This window comes from Rhodnius prolixus, unplaced genomic scaffold (assembly GCF_049639745.1).
Source record: "Rhodnius prolixus isolate KJV_2025 unplaced genomic scaffold, Rpr scaffold_5, whole genome shotgun sequence".
Taxonomy (NCBI): Eukaryota; Metazoa; Arthropoda; class Insecta; order Hemiptera; family Reduviidae; genus Rhodnius; species Rhodnius prolixus.
Window position 1 is genome coordinate 24,681,092 of NW_027411624.1, and position 17,836 is coordinate 24,698,927.

General features: G+C 30.8%; 3 protein-coding genes across 7 annotated transcripts; 1 reads left to right on the top strand and 2 right to left on the bottom strand.

Moving 5' to 3' along the window:
• The first annotated feature begins 641 nt into the window (after positions 1 to 641).
• Nmdmc (NAD-dependent methylenetetrahydrofolate dehydrogenase) lies at positions 642 to 4,583 on the top strand. Of its 3 annotated transcripts, none has more exons than XM_074137583.1 (8): positions 648 to 838; positions 905 to 1,110; positions 1,264 to 1,373; positions 1,453 to 1,618; positions 2,249 to 2,344; positions 2,434 to 2,541; positions 3,440 to 3,562; positions 4,213 to 4,583. In XM_074137583.1, the coding sequence occupies exons 1-8, from the start codon at positions 714 to 716 to the stop codon at positions 4,329 to 4,331; spliced, it is 1,053 nt and encodes a 350-aa protein (XP_073993684.1). In that variant the 5' UTR covers positions 648 to 713; the 3' UTR covers positions 4,332 to 4,583. The 3 variants fall into 3 exon arrangements, with proteins under 3 accessions (XP_073993686.1, XP_073993684.1, XP_073993685.1); XM_074137584.1 differs by having other exon boundaries at positions 650 to 838; positions 926 to 1,110; XM_074137585.1 differs by lacking the exon at positions 3,440 to 3,562 and having other exon boundaries at positions 642 to 838.
• A 1,788-nt stretch (positions 4,584 to 6,371) lies between these two features.
• Positions 6,372 to 10,394, bottom strand: LOC141458949 (uncharacterized). 2 transcript variants are annotated; one of them, XM_074137565.1, is made up of 4 exons: positions 10,146 to 10,394; positions 9,971 to 10,072; positions 8,762 to 8,862; positions 6,372 to 7,705 (listed from the first exon to the last, which is right to left on the bottom strand). In XM_074137565.1, the coding sequence occupies exons 1-4, from the start codon at positions 10,254 to 10,256 to the stop codon at positions 6,388 to 6,390; spliced, it is 1,632 nt and encodes a 543-aa protein (XP_073993666.1). In that variant the 5' UTR covers positions 10,257 to 10,394; the 3' UTR covers positions 6,372 to 6,387. The 2 variants fall into 2 exon arrangements, with proteins under 2 accessions (XP_073993666.1, XP_073993667.1); XM_074137566.1 differs by having other exon boundaries at positions 9,982 to 10,072; positions 10,146 to 10,193.
• Positions 10,395 to 11,197: 803 nt separating this feature from the next.
• Positions 11,198 to 17,811, bottom strand: LOC141458954 (uncharacterized). 2 transcript variants are annotated; one of them, XM_074137581.1, is made up of 6 exons: positions 17,671 to 17,811; positions 16,945 to 17,088; positions 14,845 to 14,973; positions 13,445 to 13,549; positions 12,433 to 12,573; positions 11,198 to 12,095 (listed from the first exon to the last, which is right to left on the bottom strand). In XM_074137581.1, the coding sequence occupies exons 1-6, from the start codon at positions 17,754 to 17,756 to the stop codon at positions 11,507 to 11,509; spliced, it is 1,194 nt and encodes a 397-aa protein (XP_073993682.1). In that variant the 5' UTR covers positions 17,757 to 17,811; the 3' UTR covers positions 11,198 to 11,506. The 2 variants fall into 2 exon arrangements, with proteins under 2 accessions (XP_073993682.1, XP_073993681.1); XM_074137580.1 differs by lacking the exon at positions 17,671 to 17,811 and adding an exon at positions 17,219 to 17,582.
• Positions 17,812 to 17,836: the final 25 nt, after the last annotated feature.

Below are 17,836 nucleotides of genomic sequence, written 5' to 3' on the forward strand. Positions count from 1 at the left end.
TCATTTTAAAAATATTTGTCTTAATGTATGTATATATCCTCTTTATATATATAAAGAGGAACTAAGTATAAAAGGCAATCATGCATTTTGGTCTGAATGCAAACCATCTTTATCAATTCTAAACCCCAAATATAAAATTGAATTTTTTGGAGAATTTTTTCATCAGTATTAAGAATAAGTACTATTACTTGGAATCTACTATAAACTATTCAGATTTTTCGCATCAGTTTCAACTGTCAGAAACTGTAGAGGTTCAAGGATTAGTTTGATAATACGGTGGAATCACCGGTAGGAGATACATTGTTAATTTCTAATGCTGACAAATCAGAGTTTAATAATAAGTATCATCACTTAAAAATACTTCGATAGTTCATAAGAGTTGATTCAAATTGAATGACTGAAATTAGCAATAGCTTTCTTCCTTTTCATTTTATCATTAAAACAAGAGTTTGAGAAAGTCCTGTGTGTTCACACTAGATTTTTTTTTTTTGCAGAAACAGTTTTCGATTACGTTTTTAATCTGAGATTAGAATTAGAAACAAAATAATGACAGATATCAAATTTAATATTCACGTTAGTTTTATACGATAATAATGGAATTAGACTTTTACAGGGATATTTTTTTTTATTGAGACTGCTATTCTCAAGGAGGTTATACATTTATAGATATTCTTTCTACAGATTGTACTCACCTTACCGGGACAAATCGTAACATGGCCAAGAATTCCAGTGTTTTTTTAAGTGTTGGTGCAATGAAAACTTTAATGAAAAGTGAATCTTTTAGAAATAAATCAACTATTATTTTGCAGTTCACACGACCTTTCTGTAATCAGTTAAGGTAACATCTGGGTTTTTTTTAAAAGCACTGCTAAGCATAAGTTTCATCCTTCATAATGTCTTACAGATTAGAAATGGATTTGTATAGGTTTCAGTGTAAACTAATTGATGGAAAACATTTAGCCAATAAAGTTCTTAACGAATTAAAGCCTAACGTTACAAATTGGGTTGAAAAGAAAAACCTGGTTCCACATTTATCTGTTGTAATGGTAGAAGACAACTCTTCAAATGAATCTTATGTCCGCATGAAATGCAAGGCAGCAAAATTTGTAGGTAATTAGGTTTTTTTTTATTCTTGTAACACAACAAAGTAATAATACATATATTATTACTGAACTGCTTGTATTTTCATAAATGTTTCTATTACCAACTTATGAGTCTTCTAACTAGCATTTATGTATTTTCTTGTGTAATTTTACTATCTAGGGATAACAACGGAAGTTTATAGAGTTCCGAAAAGTACATCACAATCGGAAATGCTAAAACTTATAGACGATCTAAATCATAATTTAAGCGTACATGGTATACTGATTCAGGTGTGTGCTTTTGCTTAGTACATATAAAAATTAAGGTTGCTAACATTTTGAATTGATTTAAATATTAGAACAATTGCAGCTACCATTAAGTGCGCATATGGATCTAAAAGAGTTGTGTAAAAGGATCTTACCAAACAAGGACGTTGACGGTTTTACACCAGATAGTCTAGGCAGGCTTTGTCTAAATGAACCCAGTTTTGTTCCTTGTACTGCATTAGCTGTACATCACATCGTCACCAGCCTTGGTCAGTCTGTGCTTAGGTCAGTCATTTTTGCATGGCTTCCTAAACTTTTTATTCCCTATGAAGACCTCTTTTTTCACTTTCATATATAAGTCGAATTGTTGTTTTATAGTACTAACTCAGCCTTATTTGATGCAAATTGATTTAATTAAAAGTATATCAAGTATTTCATCCAACATTTTTATTCCCTGTGCCAAAAATAAAACCCAGTGTATACATCATTACACAAGCATAATGTACAAACTAGATAAAAAAGATGAAATTATTTTAATAACGGAACTGTAATTATTAAAAATAAGTGAAATTTCCTATTTTGTTATGCAATATATTCATCTTTTTGCAAATTATGGCGCTTATGACCAAAGTTTATTGGTGTCTAGCCTTTTTTAATGCGCTACCGGCCTACTTTTTCTCGTTTCAGACAAAACTTTCATCACAGTGTGCTGCAAGAAGCTCTTATGAAGAGAAATTGTTTCGTGCTTGTATTGATTCATTGTTTTAATCAGAATTAAAAAAACATTTAACAGTATGATTAATAGCCAAGCGATTAGAAATCTTAATTATCGAAGTTCTTCGTTTTCTTGTGTGTTTAATTTATTTATTTGACTATTAATAAAGGTCATCATGTTAAAGGTATAAAAACTATCGGCAAGAAAGCTGTAGTATGCGGACGTTCCAAACATGTTGGACTTCCAATTGCATTATTGTTACATTCATCGACTAAATTAGGTTGGATAATTTTCTCTTTTTATCTTATTTAAATATATTTGAAAAGGACACTTTTGAGAAAAGAAGTAATTTCTATTCTTATTTTAAAGGTGGAATCGAAGGATTAAATATGACTACAACAATTTGCCACAGGCACACACCTCCTGAACAGTTTTCTAGTTTTATAAGAAAAGCTGATGTTTTGGTAACTGCAGTAGGTATGTATAAAAGTTTTTTTGTATGCTTTTAAGGAATTCCAAATAATAGTTTGAAATCAGAGTGCAACGATATGTGGTCACCTTAGCGATGGAGTTCGGTGATGAATTTTAATTTTATGACTTTAATTACTTTGCGTTTGCCAAATTATTTAAAGATAGGACCTGAACATAAGGTTCTGATAATGTGTGAATGTAATTTTTGGAATCAAAATTGCACATTGTTAAGCGACATACGAATTTCTTATTTTCAGTTCAAAAAATTGTAATAATTTTAACTCCTGGTTTTAATGTACTGACCGAATCAGACAGTTTTGACGTTGTGAAGACAAAATCTGTCTTAAACACTATATATGTGTATAAATATAGTGTTTATCGTAATTATAGTATTATAAGTAAACAATACATATATTTTATTTTTAAATAACTGTTTAATACATTCTCCATTGACGCATGGAGCCTTTATCAGTGCCGGCCTTTAAGAAGATTGTTTTCTCAGTATATCACCGGATAGTAAACTGTTAAACCAAGAAGAAAACATATAAGAGCATTTTTTTTTGCCCTGGAAAACTTATTCTTCATAAGCTTTCGCAGAGATTAATCAGATTAAGGTTTTTAAAAAAGGGCTGTTCGAGTTCATTTCAAATATAACGTTTACTTTTTGAAATAACCTACCTCCTTGTTACCAAACTGAATGCTAATACTATCCACATCCGGACTGTGACAATATAATGATAAACCAATTTGTAGTTTTAGTTGAAATAACCGACTATTAATAGGAATTCTTACAAATTCTTTCTAGTCAGAGCTTATGTTTGAATGGAACAAATAAATTATTAAATGTATTACTGCGAAATGGAATCGTAACAGATCCTTTTGTTTATTTTTATTTTTTTCTAAGGACAACCAAATCTGATCAGAGGAAATATGGTCAAACCTGGTGCAGTTGTTATTGACGTAGGATTTTCAGAAATACTTAGAGAGGGGCAGAAACGACAATTACTTGGAGATGTTAACTTGTCAGGTATTGAGATCATCTAAATCGAGAAATTAAATTATACTTATGAAAAAACGAACTTTTGTACTTTAAATAAACATTTTCAAGCTTGGGTTCTCAAATTGCCCTCTCAGGGATTTGTTTGAGCTCAACTGCTGCCATGGTCGTTAGCGCCTTTTTAAAAAAAAGTTGTTTTTTTTTTAGACGACAGGCTTTACATTAATTTATGACACGATCTAAAAGTGATTTAACTTTAAAAGTTTCTTAGAATATGGATTTGGTTTTGGCTGTAAACGAGCTTTCAGACTTTTTAACGCTGCCCTCTCTGCCACGATTACCATTAATGATCTCTTTCGTCTCACGTTGCACGGTTCTAAGCTAAAATTTATCAGGTTTTCTTAATGCTTTAGATAGTCAGAAAGACCTAAAACCCAAGTTCTGTTTTCGTACGCGAATTTCTGTATCAATAATGTTTTTTCTATTTCTGTTATGTAAAAATTCTAATGAATGTTCTCCTAATTCACCGGGAAAGCAGGCAAAAATGAAAACAGAAATATGAAGTAAACAATTTGGTGATGACTATTTCATATCAATGCCCACAACATGATAGAAATATCATTGAGCAAAGCATTAAGAAGCACAGTTCCTTAAAACATGATATTATTTTGTTGTTTCAGAAGTACAGGAAGTGGCTGGTACGTTATCTCCCGTGCCTGGAGGCGTTGGACCAGTTACTGTAGCAATGTTGATGTATAATACATTTTTAGCTGCTAAGAACAGAAGGAAACAAAATTAGAAGGTTGAGGAAACATGATTTTTTTAGTATTAATAAAATTAAGTTTTAAACTGTATTGTTAAAAAAAAGACGAAAAGATAAGCGTTTTTTTCCTTGAGAAGGATAGAAACATTTATATGGTATTAATTTTAATTAGTCGACTTGTAAAATTGTTCATTGGCAAAATAATACTTAATAATAGATAATTTATGTAAATATGGTTAGGTTCACAGCGCTAGATAATCAGTGATAGGTAATATTTAGCACAAGATTGGAGGGAGGCGTGGCACGTTATAAAATAATCTTAGGAGTGTTTTGATAATATTGTATTTTACTTAAAGAAAATAAAAATCCAGTCAGTAATCATTTTTAAAATAAAGAATCAGTATTTTATTATACTTGTTTGTAAAAATTTTAAGTTATCAGTCATTAAAAACAGTATTAATAAATAAAAAATGTATTTTCTCTATGAAAAAGTTTCCTTTTTAATCATACTCGATTTTTTTTATCATTCAGACGCAAAAAGAAAAAAAATAAGTGATGCTCTTTTTTCCTAAAATCAGAATATTATTATTGATATTATGCAGTTTGTTAACCGTACATTACACCGAAATGATACTTAAAAGGAAAACGTTTCCCTATTCGTACAGATTTTCCATATTAATTTTTCACTGTAAGTATCCGTTGTCAGGTTGTACATTTTATTGTAGAGAACGTGTAGTATATATTTGTGTACAAATTCCAAGTCTAAGGAAAGTGTATTCATATAGATAGGGAGTTCATTGTTTCGTTTGTTAGTGATAACATCTTTTTTTTTGTTTCGTTAAAAATTGGTTTAAAGAAATCGTATTAAAGTAACTTCGTGCCAGTGACAACATTAATGTGAATCTGTGACTGAAAATTTTAAAAAATCTTTCGACTGATTTGAGTGTTACAGATTATTATATTTCTTTGAGAAGACTATGGTCCCTGCTATTCCCACTAACTTTTAGCGAACATTATTTTTTTTTTTTCTTAAAACTTTATTTACTTCTTTAATATTTCTTATAACAAAACCACAAATAATGTCTTTTTTTTTATTAAATAATGTTTGTCTTTTATGATTATTTAGTATCCATTTGTTAATACGCTCACTTAATCTAGAAGAAAAAAATAATGAATTTATATTTAAAAGAAATTTAGAAGGAAGTAAAATAAGACAAAAAGTTGGGGATGTGTCAGATTTTTCTTCGTATAATTCACCAGGGAGTTGTGATAAAAGTTTTAAAAAGAAAAATATGGGAAATATGATTGACTGTTCTCAATTTGTATTAGTGATAAAGGATGTAATGGCGAATATATTGGATAAAAAGTTGGTACTGTTTGCCAAGAAAAACGATATTGTCGCGCTCCAAAATTATTTAAGTGCTCTAAGGAAAAAAAAGTTGTACCTAAAAAGGAAATTGAAAATTTTAAGATTCTGAATGTGTTGGAGGGCTCAGAGAATAGAGGAACTAAAAATTCTTTCCCGTAGAAATAATCTAATTTTCAAGGAGTATCCTGTTCGTCATCGTCGGATCACAGCTTCAACAGTTGGTGACTTTTGTCGAAATTTGCTGAAGTCAATATTCCTTTTGATCAACTTAATGTTTTCCCTTTAGGGGCCAACAGTGTGCCGAACAGACCCCCGATAGTGTTGTTTCTGCAACCTCAGAACAAAACCAAGAAGCTATCTGAAGCTGCTCGGAAGATACGCTCTAAGCTTCTATTGAGAAGAGAAATTATGAAATTAAACAGTTGCTCTCAGGTTAGGGATCCTACAAAGTATTTGTTGATGGAAGGTTTTAAATTCTTCTGGTCAGACCAAAAGAATTTTTGAGGGCAATGCGTATTGTAAATCGCAGTTTGCCCGAAAGAACTTTTAACCCAACAGTTGTAAATCAACAAATAATTGGACTTTACGAGTCAAATCGTATGATGTAGGAAGGATAAGTATATAATATAGGCTGACAATTAGGAATGACAATATCCCGAATATCATGGCTTCCCCTACGAGTTCTTTTGAATAATCATAAGCCCAGTAATAAACTATTTTTTATTATACAAAATTATAATATGGATTTGTTGGTAATTTTGTAACAGCTTTAAGATCTGTGTCAATATTCTTTAGGTAACCTATAGTTGACTTTAGAAACTCATATTCATAAACTTCGTCATAAACTGTGTCAAGATCATCAGGGACCTTTAGGGTGCTCTGTGATGGCACAATTTTATTAACATCGCTATTTATAGGTGTTATTACTACATCATTGCTTTGTTTCCTACATAAATCTTTCATAAGTTGTTTATTCCTTTTTCCAATTAAAACTTTAGTGAATCCAAGGCCACCTGCACTTTTTGATTTTAAGGCTGTTTCTCTTTCGTTCAGCGAACATTTCACCAATATATGTAGCAACGAATTTGTCGAAAGATTTCTCCGAAGTATTTGAAGTGTTGTTTTATACATTTCAGGTTCTTTTAAATCAGTTTGTTCAATTAAGTCAGAAGTCTCTCTGTCTAATGTTATTTTCGAGTCATCAGATAAAATTTCTAACATCTTCTTTACTAACGTTTTATTATTTTCTTTGATTATTTTTTTAGTTTTTTTTGAAACTGATTTTAATGTAATACTGGTCGCTTCATTCCACTCTTCTTGGTAGGTGCCTGAATATGATCGTAATTTTACATAAAGACCAATGTTTTCAAATGAATTCCTATTAAATTTATAAAATTGTGGTCCAGTAATCATAGATATAAAATTTGCATCATCTGACAAAACAGCCAATGCAGTTGGTTTGCTTGGATTTTTTAAAATGCAAAGACCTGGCTGATACGGAAGCATAAAATTTGATGTTTTTATTTGCGTACAAATACTAAAAATAGATGCATAATAATTGTCATTTTCATTCCAATATATATTTCTATACAAAGAAAAACATTTTGGTTTCTCCAGCAAAAATACTGTGTTTTCACTGTAATCTCTATCTTTATGCAAATTAATAAAAGTTAATTTCGTTAATTCACCTCTCTCAGTGATAATACCTTCGTTTATTATTGTTCTGGCATTATATTTACAAAAATTTTTTAGATTGTAAAATTTTCCATCATACAGTAATTTATTGATAATATTTATATTAAACGCCATTAATTTTAATTGCTCCAATTTCTCTTTATTAACGTGTTTGATGGCTTTCAAAGTTGTGTAGATGAGGTTTTCCATTTTTTCGCTTATAGATACATGTACTGTTAAATTTTTTTTATTCCGTATTGTTTCGTTTTCTTCGTAAAAACAATTACAATTGTTTATAGCTTTATCGTAGATCAAGTAATTTGGTAATATGTTAGCATATCTAGTTAAATGCGTATAATGGCTTTTCCTGTAAAGCAAAATAACGTATTAATACTTATTAATTTTTTGGAGATTTTTTATTGGATAGATGGGGAGCAATTTATCTATTTTCTCTTGCTGCTGTCTACATGGTGTGGTTTTTGAAACTTAATTAAGTAGAAATATTTGGGTAGATAATTACTTGAGGTTTTCACAGAAGCACTTAGAATTCCGTTTTCGCTTCTTCAAAGGATCCTACACTACAAAATGGCAAATTTGAAGGCTAATTATGTTTTTCTCTTCGGCGGCTGGAATGATTTTCTTTAAATATCACATAGTACAGTACATTTATAACAACATGACAAAAAACTCTCAACAGAAAAAAGGCCAATGTGAATAAATTATTGCATACGCAAATTATAGACGAAGTGCACCTTCATTCATTAGCTTTTTTGTTGACATAAACAAATAGTATTCAAATTACATTGTCCGATAGTGTGGAAACAACGAAGAAGCTTTATTTGTGTAAATCAAATTTCTCTACACAAACCTGAAAATTTAATCTATGAAGATGGATGTAAAAATGTGTAACCGTTCAGGAAGCAGGCATCCTATTACAAATGAAATCGCTCATACTATTCAGCATTGTGGATCCAATCATGTTTTTAACATTCAAAAAATAAAAACTTCTCTTTTTTTACTCGCACTGTGCGTTATGTCAAATTTTAATTTTGAGAATTGCATTAAGAGAAATTTAAGGTTTCATTTCAGTTTGTTTGTTTGTTTTTTTAATTGGAAACAGTGTAATGAAATATATAAAAAAATCTCGAATTTGTTTCATGTCATAAATTCCTAAATTACAAATCCCAACAATGTATACTTGTTAAAAATGATTAAGAAGGATGTTCAGTAATTGCCAGACGTAGATTTTATCATAAATTTTATTGGTTTATTAATATGTAGAAAATCAATAAAGACTTTGAAATAAGACATTCTATTTTAGTAATTGCCGATAACCCATCTTCTTATTATTAAAGCGCTTACAAATTATTGACTTGAAAAAGAAAAAAACATTCTATAGAATTGTCTGCTCATAAATACTTACTTATAACACGATTTTGCTGGTCTTAGAGCCAGTAAATGTAAACAGAGCAATTTTTCTAAATCCACATCTCCATTGTCGCCTACCAGCAGCCGGAAGATATCCTAAAGTTGAAATTTTCAATTACATTTCCAATAATTACAATGTATTAGATAGTTTTCTAAGTTGTTTTTATTTTCTGTTGTATCACAAACTTCAAATTGACATAAAGGGTACCCTTTTTTTGAGAAAAGAAAAGGTAAAATTCAAAGGAAAAACACCGAATTGGCTTCCCGTTCTTCTAGATTTTCACTACTTTGACTATTTCTACTTTTTCAGCCTCTGACATCCACTTTTAGGGTCAGAGGTAAAACTAATATATAGAGTCGCTTTTATTTGGACAATAACCGACAAAATACAAGCGAAAATCACCGTATTTGTTTCTAATTCGCCCAGACTTCTAATTTTTCTCTCTGTCAACTACGTTTAGGGCCAGGAGTAAAACAAACATAAAGACTTGCCTTCATTTCGATAAAGACCTGTAAAATGCAAAAGGAAAATCGCTGGATTTGTTACCAGTTCGTCTATATTTCTATTTTTTCGAAAATTTCGTCAACTACTTCAAGAGCTAGGGTTAAAAAAAAATATAGGGTTGCCTTCATTTGGGCAATGACACTTAACAAGGGGTAAACGCTGAATTTGTTGCCAGTTCGTCTAAATTTCTACTTTTTCTGTCTCAGTCACCTACTTTTATGGCCAGAGGTAAAACAAAAATATAGAGTCGCCTTCATTTCGACAAAAGCAGGTAAAATACAAAAGGAAAATCGCCAGATTTGTATTTAGTTTGTCTAGATTTCTACTAATCCTAACTTTGCCACCTTCTTTAAAGCTGAAATTAAAAGTTAGGGTAGCCTTTATTAGGAGAATGAAAGTAGAAATGCAAGGAAAAAGATCGAATTAGCTTCCAGTTTGTCGAGATTTCTACTATTTTTGTCTCTGTTACCTGCTTATGTGGCCAGGGTTATAGTATATATAAAGCCTAGTCAGGAATTGGAAAAAGATTTGTTGATTTGTTTGTAAAGTATAATTTATTTTGTCTTATTTACAGTTTATGATATGTATCCATGTAACTCGATCATGTCTGACCACTATTTCTGTTGTAAAGATTCATCATGATGAATCGAGAATAATTATTTCTGTTACTCAAACTGTTAATAGCGAAGATAGTTTCACCTTTTTCTTACCATCTTCTATCATCTGAATTGTATCTTCTTTACTCAAATTCGTTGATACACCGACAGAGAATTCTTCTAGAGAGTTCATTTGAGTAATATCCTTGAAATAAATAAAATATTTGTTCAAATACAAAAAAGTCAGGAAAAAGTAAAAATTACTAACGAAAAATTACCTCGTGTTTCTTTGTGGACCGACATTTTAAAATATCTTTTTGAGGTTTTTTAAATTTTTTTCGTTGCTTCTTGTTTATAGTAGTTTTATCACCAACAATAGCTGCGGACATTGGTAATTATTTAATTCAATTAATTAATAATTTATCGCTTGACTTGTGTAAAACTTCAAAAATCAGATGTTACAAGTTTTTTTTTTTTTGTTTTACTTAATTAAAACACTGTAAGGCTTAAGGAAACAGATACCATAACAAATGTATGGTAAATTTTCCCACATGTTTGATTTTTTCGTAATTTGTACTTAATATAGAGTATCTCTCACTGATAGGAACTGTAAGCCCATTTAATGGATAGATATTTCTATCCACAGTAATAAAGTTTATTGCTTGCTGCACAAAAAAAGTATAATGCATTAAATACTACAAAACAAATGCATTACCCACTCAGTATTCTTTTTGATCGACTGCCTCACCTCACTGGAAGACTATAAAATACTTCTATAAAATCTTACTGTCTCGTGTAGCACAGTCAGTAGCTGAATTAAAGCGATTCAGTTACGCTCCACGGCCGCTCAGCAACTGTGGTTGTTTCAGAAGATGTCACAACATCTTTTTCAATATATTCCTTCTTTCAAGTGTTAAGTATTTTTTGTCATGGTATTTTATCCGTTGCTTCTCATTCTCAGTATTCGTAATCATTTGTTTTGTTAACTTAGGTTTTTTAATTACCTCGTAACGCATTTCAGACATCCTATCAAAGAAGAAAGTAAGTTCAGGGCTTACTGAACCCGCTTAAGAAAATCGATTCAAAAGCTCATTTCCCAAATGCCTCTTAACGCAATGTAGGTGGAAGTACAACCTTGCGTATTGATCCAGTTTTTAGCCAATTTGCTCAATTAATGGTTAAAGCCAAGAAAAGCAAAAATCTGCTTAGAAGTAAGAATAGGCACATCAATTATCTCAACTGATTTGTAAACGCAGTCTTCGATGACTGAATGCTAATTTTAAGAGTTTGTGTAAATTTATGCACTTGTTTATCTTTCAAGAAAATTAAGTTTAATTACTGTTAAGAAAAATTTATTTACAACTTTCTTTGAAAAAATATAAATCCTATTTATTACAATTATATTGCACATTGGTCGCTCATGAAAGAGCACTCTTGATTATGATTCATTTATTTGCCTTGACAATATTGTCATAAAATATTAACTCATTCAAAATAACAATTCATAACAAAAATGACTAGGTTCCTCTTTAAGCATAGTTACTGGCTAAACAAAAAACAATTAACTTATGTCACTGCTATAAGTTTTTAAAATGACGTTAAACCAAGAAAACTAAAATAATCAAATAAAAAGTAGATATTATAAAGGAACCAAACAATCAGCTAAAATTTTCGGCCGACGACCTCTTCTTTTCTTTAAACATGGATGAAACATTGCTGAATCTAAAGTTGTAAATATACCATAACAATTAATACATGCAAAAATATTTGGATATTTGTCATCCTTCATTTTATACATTCTAAGATACGAAGGCACTTTACGGCCATCTTTAGTAAGTACTATGGCCGCTGTAGTAGAAGGGGCAGTAATAGCGCTTACAATACCGGAAGATGTTGATGGCGTCATAAAATCATCACAATTATCTGCATAATCTGTAAAAGACTCTGGAATATTTGGTTCAAGTGGTATGCTATTGAAATTCAACTGTTTCTCAGCTGCTGAGACTAGTGGCCGAGCTCCTCTTCCTAATTTTAGTTCTGTGCTGTTATTGTTGTAGCAGGTGTAGTTCGGTATGTCAACAGAGCTCACTTCTGTCTTAATGAAAGAAACTGCCTTTTCAAATTTATTAGTTCTTTCTAAACCATCAGTGGACAGAGTTCTTTTTTTTATAATTTTAAGAATTCGTTTTTTCCTTTCTCCTTTCAATTTCCTTTCCTCGATAGAATTCCTGTAAACAAAGATTTGAATAAAATAATATTATTTTAACAGTAGGTTAGCGTACATTTCTTTTTAAATTCTTTAGCTACTGAAATGCAAACTTAGAAATTCGAAAAGAACCTTAAAGCGCCTTACTTGGCGAAGTTTGATCAATACGATTACATATCCTTTTTTTTTAATTATATAATTATTATTGTAAAGATTCTGTAATTTTATTAATTTTAATATAACCTTTAATTGTTTGTTATGTAATGAATTTTTAGGAATGTAAATCGGCAAAAATGTATGAGACGTTTAAAATGTCCCTTTTATCTAAATTTAAAAATAAATAAATTTATTTAATATACCTAGACAATGTTAGAACAGGAGTAGGCATGATGTTCGATGGAGGTAAAGAATCTGTCCATGATTTATTGGAAAAATCTTCATCAAAACTTTCATCTCGTCTTTCTGAACTTAGCTGCTCGAAATTGCTGTACAGGAACTCACTAAAGAAGGCAAAAAAAGGAAATAAAAATATATTAAATTATAATTACCTATATATTTATAATTATTAAAAAAAAAACATTGAATATAAATATAATAACTGAAATGAGTTTTCCTCTATTTTAGGAGATAATATGTCATGTTTTAAAATTGCATAAAAATAGAGGTAAAATAGGCGGCTAAAAAAAGAGATTTCAATTCTTATTTACTTCTTTCTTTACCAAAATTTTGCTGTAAATGAGAATTTAATCTCTTAACTTCATTATTTTTTGAACATAATTCCAATTTACAGTATCGCTTTATCTTTCGTTGGTTCAATACGGCCATCCGATCGTATAGAAACATGCCGAAAATTACTTAAAATTAGAATAACCGTTCCATCCATTCAATTACTGCTTGCAAATAATCAATTAAGGTCATAATCTGTGAGCCAACAGTGGCCATTTGTCTCACTCGTCCAACCACCACACCAGCCTGGTAGAAAGCGTGGTCTATTTGAAAAAATATATAAAAAAATTATTAAAACTATGAGGTAATGATCAGTCATAAATTTATCCTCAAAAATTATAAATAAATCGCTTTCACACTGAACATCTTAAATGCATAAACTTCCGTAACTGTAGAAAATTAAATTCAGGATCCAAAGGTTGTCCAAAGAAGAAAAAATAGAAGGGTACAAGAAATACCCTGCTTCACTTCAGAGCGCATGAAATGGTAATTGAATATTAGGAGGAAAAATATTAAATTAATTTTAATTTAAAGCCAAAATATAATCATTTTTTACTCATTACTATTAATGGACATGTTTGTTGTATCTCTCTTTGTAATAATGTATGAATGGAGATAATATGAAAATTCGTGTACACAAATTACCTGTCGAGTGCCTCTTGTTGCGGCAATCCTATTGAATCAACTGTATCTTGTTGAGCATCATTTTCTAAATGACTGTCTAAATAATTGTTGAAATTTTGATTGTCACTAAAATCAAACAATAAATATTTTGTAGCAAAATATGCAAGTTCAATGATTTTTTTGAATGGTTATTATTTTAAAGAAGGTCCTTAAATTAAATGAGTGATAAATGCAGAATAATCTGATCTTTAAGTCCTTTGAAATATACGTTGCAATTCAAGATGTCGTATAGTCTGTAATATTTATTTATTTCAACTTCAAATCTAACTTGTTCTATTGTTTTAAGAATGAGGTATCTGAAATGAAGTAGTCTGGAAATTTTCAGAGATTTTCTGAACTTTGTCATAACTGGTTGGACAGATGCGAAAATTGAGAAAATACATTCCCTACTAGAAGAAGAGAACAATTAAATTAATTAAGAAGGTAAGGGGTGTAATTGCCACTCCCAATTACGATTTTTAGTGACTAGTGCGGAAATAAATGGTATACATGCCAGGAATTAAGTCTATAGATCATTTTTATAAAAGCCTGCTTTTGTTATTATTATCAACCAAATTCGAGGTAAGCTTGTGCATGGTGTTGATGTGTCAGACTTGGATATGGTAAAATCAGCACAGACTATTTTGAGGGCCAATGCAATGCAAAGCAATGTCGATTTTCTTCAACTGTTTCCGTCATACACTTCACTAAAGTCAGCAAATGCCGTATAAGACGGAAACAGTTGAAGTCAAATTCTCTACATAAAACAGATCAACAGCTGAATGGATGTACGAAGTCGGACAGAATACCTTAAACATATGTGCTGCGACGGGAAAAAAAATCAGCAATATTCTAACATCTACTTAACTGTTGTTAATAAACTAGTTAATAAATTCTAATAGTTCTCTGTACATAATCTAAATGAACTAACTTTTTCTTAAGACCAAAGCAGAGGTGAAGCTGTACTGCGTTCCATTTAATGCTCAAAATAGTGTACATTTATTACAGAACGCCTGAGCAAAACCGTTAATAAAAGAAAAGGAACCAGACCTTCATGAACATCGTAATTTATTCTAGCTGAACAGACCAACACGAAGGGTATTTTTGATAACGGCAACACTGTGTTGGCAGGATTATAATGCAAATGTTTTACATTTCAAATCATTCATAGCAATTTTTTAATGAAATGAAATGCATAAAATGATTATTACTATCACTATTTTGTAAAAAAGATGACAATAATTTTTAAAATGACTATTAAAAATCAATTTTTAACATTAAAAATAACAACGTAAAACACTGAAACTTTGGTTAACAACAGACTTTTGACACCTTCGTCTCCAAAGTCATCAGCTATCACATGTCTCAATGGGATGTATTACTTGTAAGGCGATGACTCTGGTTCAGCAAATGACGTCAATGTTGTTGAATCTATTGTCTCATCATGCAGTAATCTGGTTGCAAGAAAGATTTCAGATGATAAAGATGTACAATCAACTGAAACTCCATCTCTGGAAAAATAGTCAAAACTTTATTATTTGCTAAGTTAAAAAAAAAGAAAAACAAAAAAAAATTATAAAACCAAAGACAGCCCTCACTATATTATTGTATACTTAAAGAGTTTATCCTGTTACAGAAAAAATAGTAATAATTTAGAGTCCCTATAGACTTACCCAACACATACAGAACGTTTTAGCAGTACGAGAGCGATATATGCAATTTCAAATGTTCAGCCAACTCAAACATAATCTGAAGCATTCTTCTCAAGCGACATTAATTTATGCTCAAACATTTAGGTCTAAGAGAATCACAATAGATCTTTCAGGAACCAAGGTGGTTAGGCTTTACAACCAGATTCCTTTGGTAACCAGTAATTGTTTTAGTCTGGAGAGTTTACTTTTTCATGAGCCCAGTAAATGTGAAGAATGTACAGAAAATGAACCAGTGATCTTGAAGTCTATTATGGAAGAAAAAAATGGAGATCAGAAGTAAGAAGAAGTGAAAGACCAAAAATGAATACAATAGTTACAACTATTTTTCTTCCCGAGAACCTCTACAGCTCACTTAGGCAGGAGAGAGCGTTTTCTGGACACTGGTAGTCATTGAGGAAGCTTCGGGTCTCAATACCTTTAGATGATGGCGCCTTAAATTAAGAAAAAATAAAGAAAGTAATGGTTTCCACTGACTTTACTCCCATTTTTGTTAACTGAACTCAAATCTTGTTTAATGAAAATTAGGAAACTGAAACTGCCTGAAAGGCAGAGATGATGTGAGTGAGATGTGCTAAACTTAGCTAAATTTCTATTCCACAAACCAAATTCTCATGAATGGTGGAAAGCCTTGATAAAAATAGAATCTTTGAAGGATCTATAATTCAAAGTAAAATGAATTCTATGTGATAGTCGTCTTCAAGATCTTGAAGTCGTTGGGAGCAGACTGATCTTGAGACAAATTTTCCCATCTGTCATTCAAGAATGATGAAAATCCTTGAGATTTCTATGGGTTTGCACGTTAACTATAAATATTGTAAACTACTGCTTATATCTAAATCAGAGATAGATAATGATAAAAAATACAATTTAATCCAAAACTTAAGTAGAATGGAAGAACGTAGAATGAAACAAAGTTATTTTTTTAGGAATCTCTGTGCAAACAAGAGAGGATTGATGTTTAGTGAATTCCGATATAAGGACCGATTGCAGATGTATTAAATAAAAGTATATCAAAAATCAGTTATAAAGATGAGAGATAAGTTTGGTTTTTTGACACAGTTAAACTGATTCGCAGAGCTAAAATTGTGAATTGACAGGCTTGCTTTCATCCCTATGTAATTGATTATATTATTCTCTGTGTTTGCACCTACTTGTGTTCCGCTTATAAATACATAAAAAGTTTGTAAAAGTTTTTCTTGATTTATTATTACTTTAGCGAACCCTAATGAATCAACATATTAGTTTCCGAATGATAAAAATGTTTGCTTAGTTTTGTATATGAAAATGATTTGAAACAAGCATACTAGTGACTACAAGTTGCCAATCAAGTGAATTCTCGTTTCGCTCGTTCTCGTTCCCTGTGGAGACAGTTCCATTGTTCCCTTTTTCGTAGGAATCAGTTGCTTTATTACGAACGTACTACCACGAAGAGAGGGCTAAAACAATTAACATTGAAGGTTATACAATGGCTGCACATTCCTCTTCAGGCAGAATTTAAGGTCCCAGAAGAAAAGTTAGCGGTTTAGTTACTTATAGTTATAATGTTCACAGTATTGTACCGCTTAGCGAACTGTCTTCAAAAGGATCAACCAGAGAGAGGGATTGTAATTATTGTTTATGTTACTTTTCTATAAATTGTCCCTTTTTTTCATTCTTTGTATTTATTTGCACACCTTCCCAATCAAAAAACTGAAAGGTCAAGTTTTAGTCGATGGCGTTAAACGTTCGGAATAACAGGGATTTCAAAAACAACACATATTTTTTACTTACTTATTTTGAGGCGTGGAATTGCCTACTGTATTGGGCACATGATAAGATGACATTGCTGGATCATCTCTCATTTCTAGCATCTGTTGCTGTAATTCAGATTGCTCATAACCGTTCATGGCATCATTTGGTTCAAAATTATTCAAGCTGAAAAATGGGTTTCATAAATTACTTACAAAACTAAAAGAAAAAAAGTTATTCTTTAAATTTTTTTTAGAACACATTCTTATATTTCGGGTTTGTTTTATGAGTAGTTTCAAAATTAAACAACACATACTTCTTCACACTTTCGAATGGTAGGTTAGCAAACCATCCAAGGAAAGCGGGCCACTGACCGGGAAAACTTACTTTTCTTCTATATGACCAGAAGATCATACATAGAAAACAGCTGATCGGTGAAGCAGTCAAAGGACATGATCATCTTTTATTGCTAATAAGAATTAACCCTCATCTCTAATAATTCAACTATTAAATTTCTTTGTTCGACTTCCATGTTCACAGATTTTAGAGAAATGAAGATTTCAAGATAAGTATTCCTTAGACCAATAAAACATTTAGAAAATATTGTCCGCTTTTTATTTTGAAACTATGAGTTTTAAACACAATAAGTTTTCATTTTTCTAGAAGTATTTTTCGAAGTCTAAAGTCGAAATGCTAATAAGAGGGTTTCAACAAAAATTTTCAAAACTACAATTTCATTTGAAAATTGTAAGAAATAAAAAAACTTACTTCTCCGAATCTAAAGAGGAAGAAGGTGGTTCATCCCATCCTGAATCAAAATCTTCCAAGTCCATTGCAGGAACGCAGAGTGACATTAAAGAAGTGTCTGTAATTTATTAAACAACTTCCATAATATTTTAAATGTAAGCTGCTTCTAACTGTAATCTTTATTAAG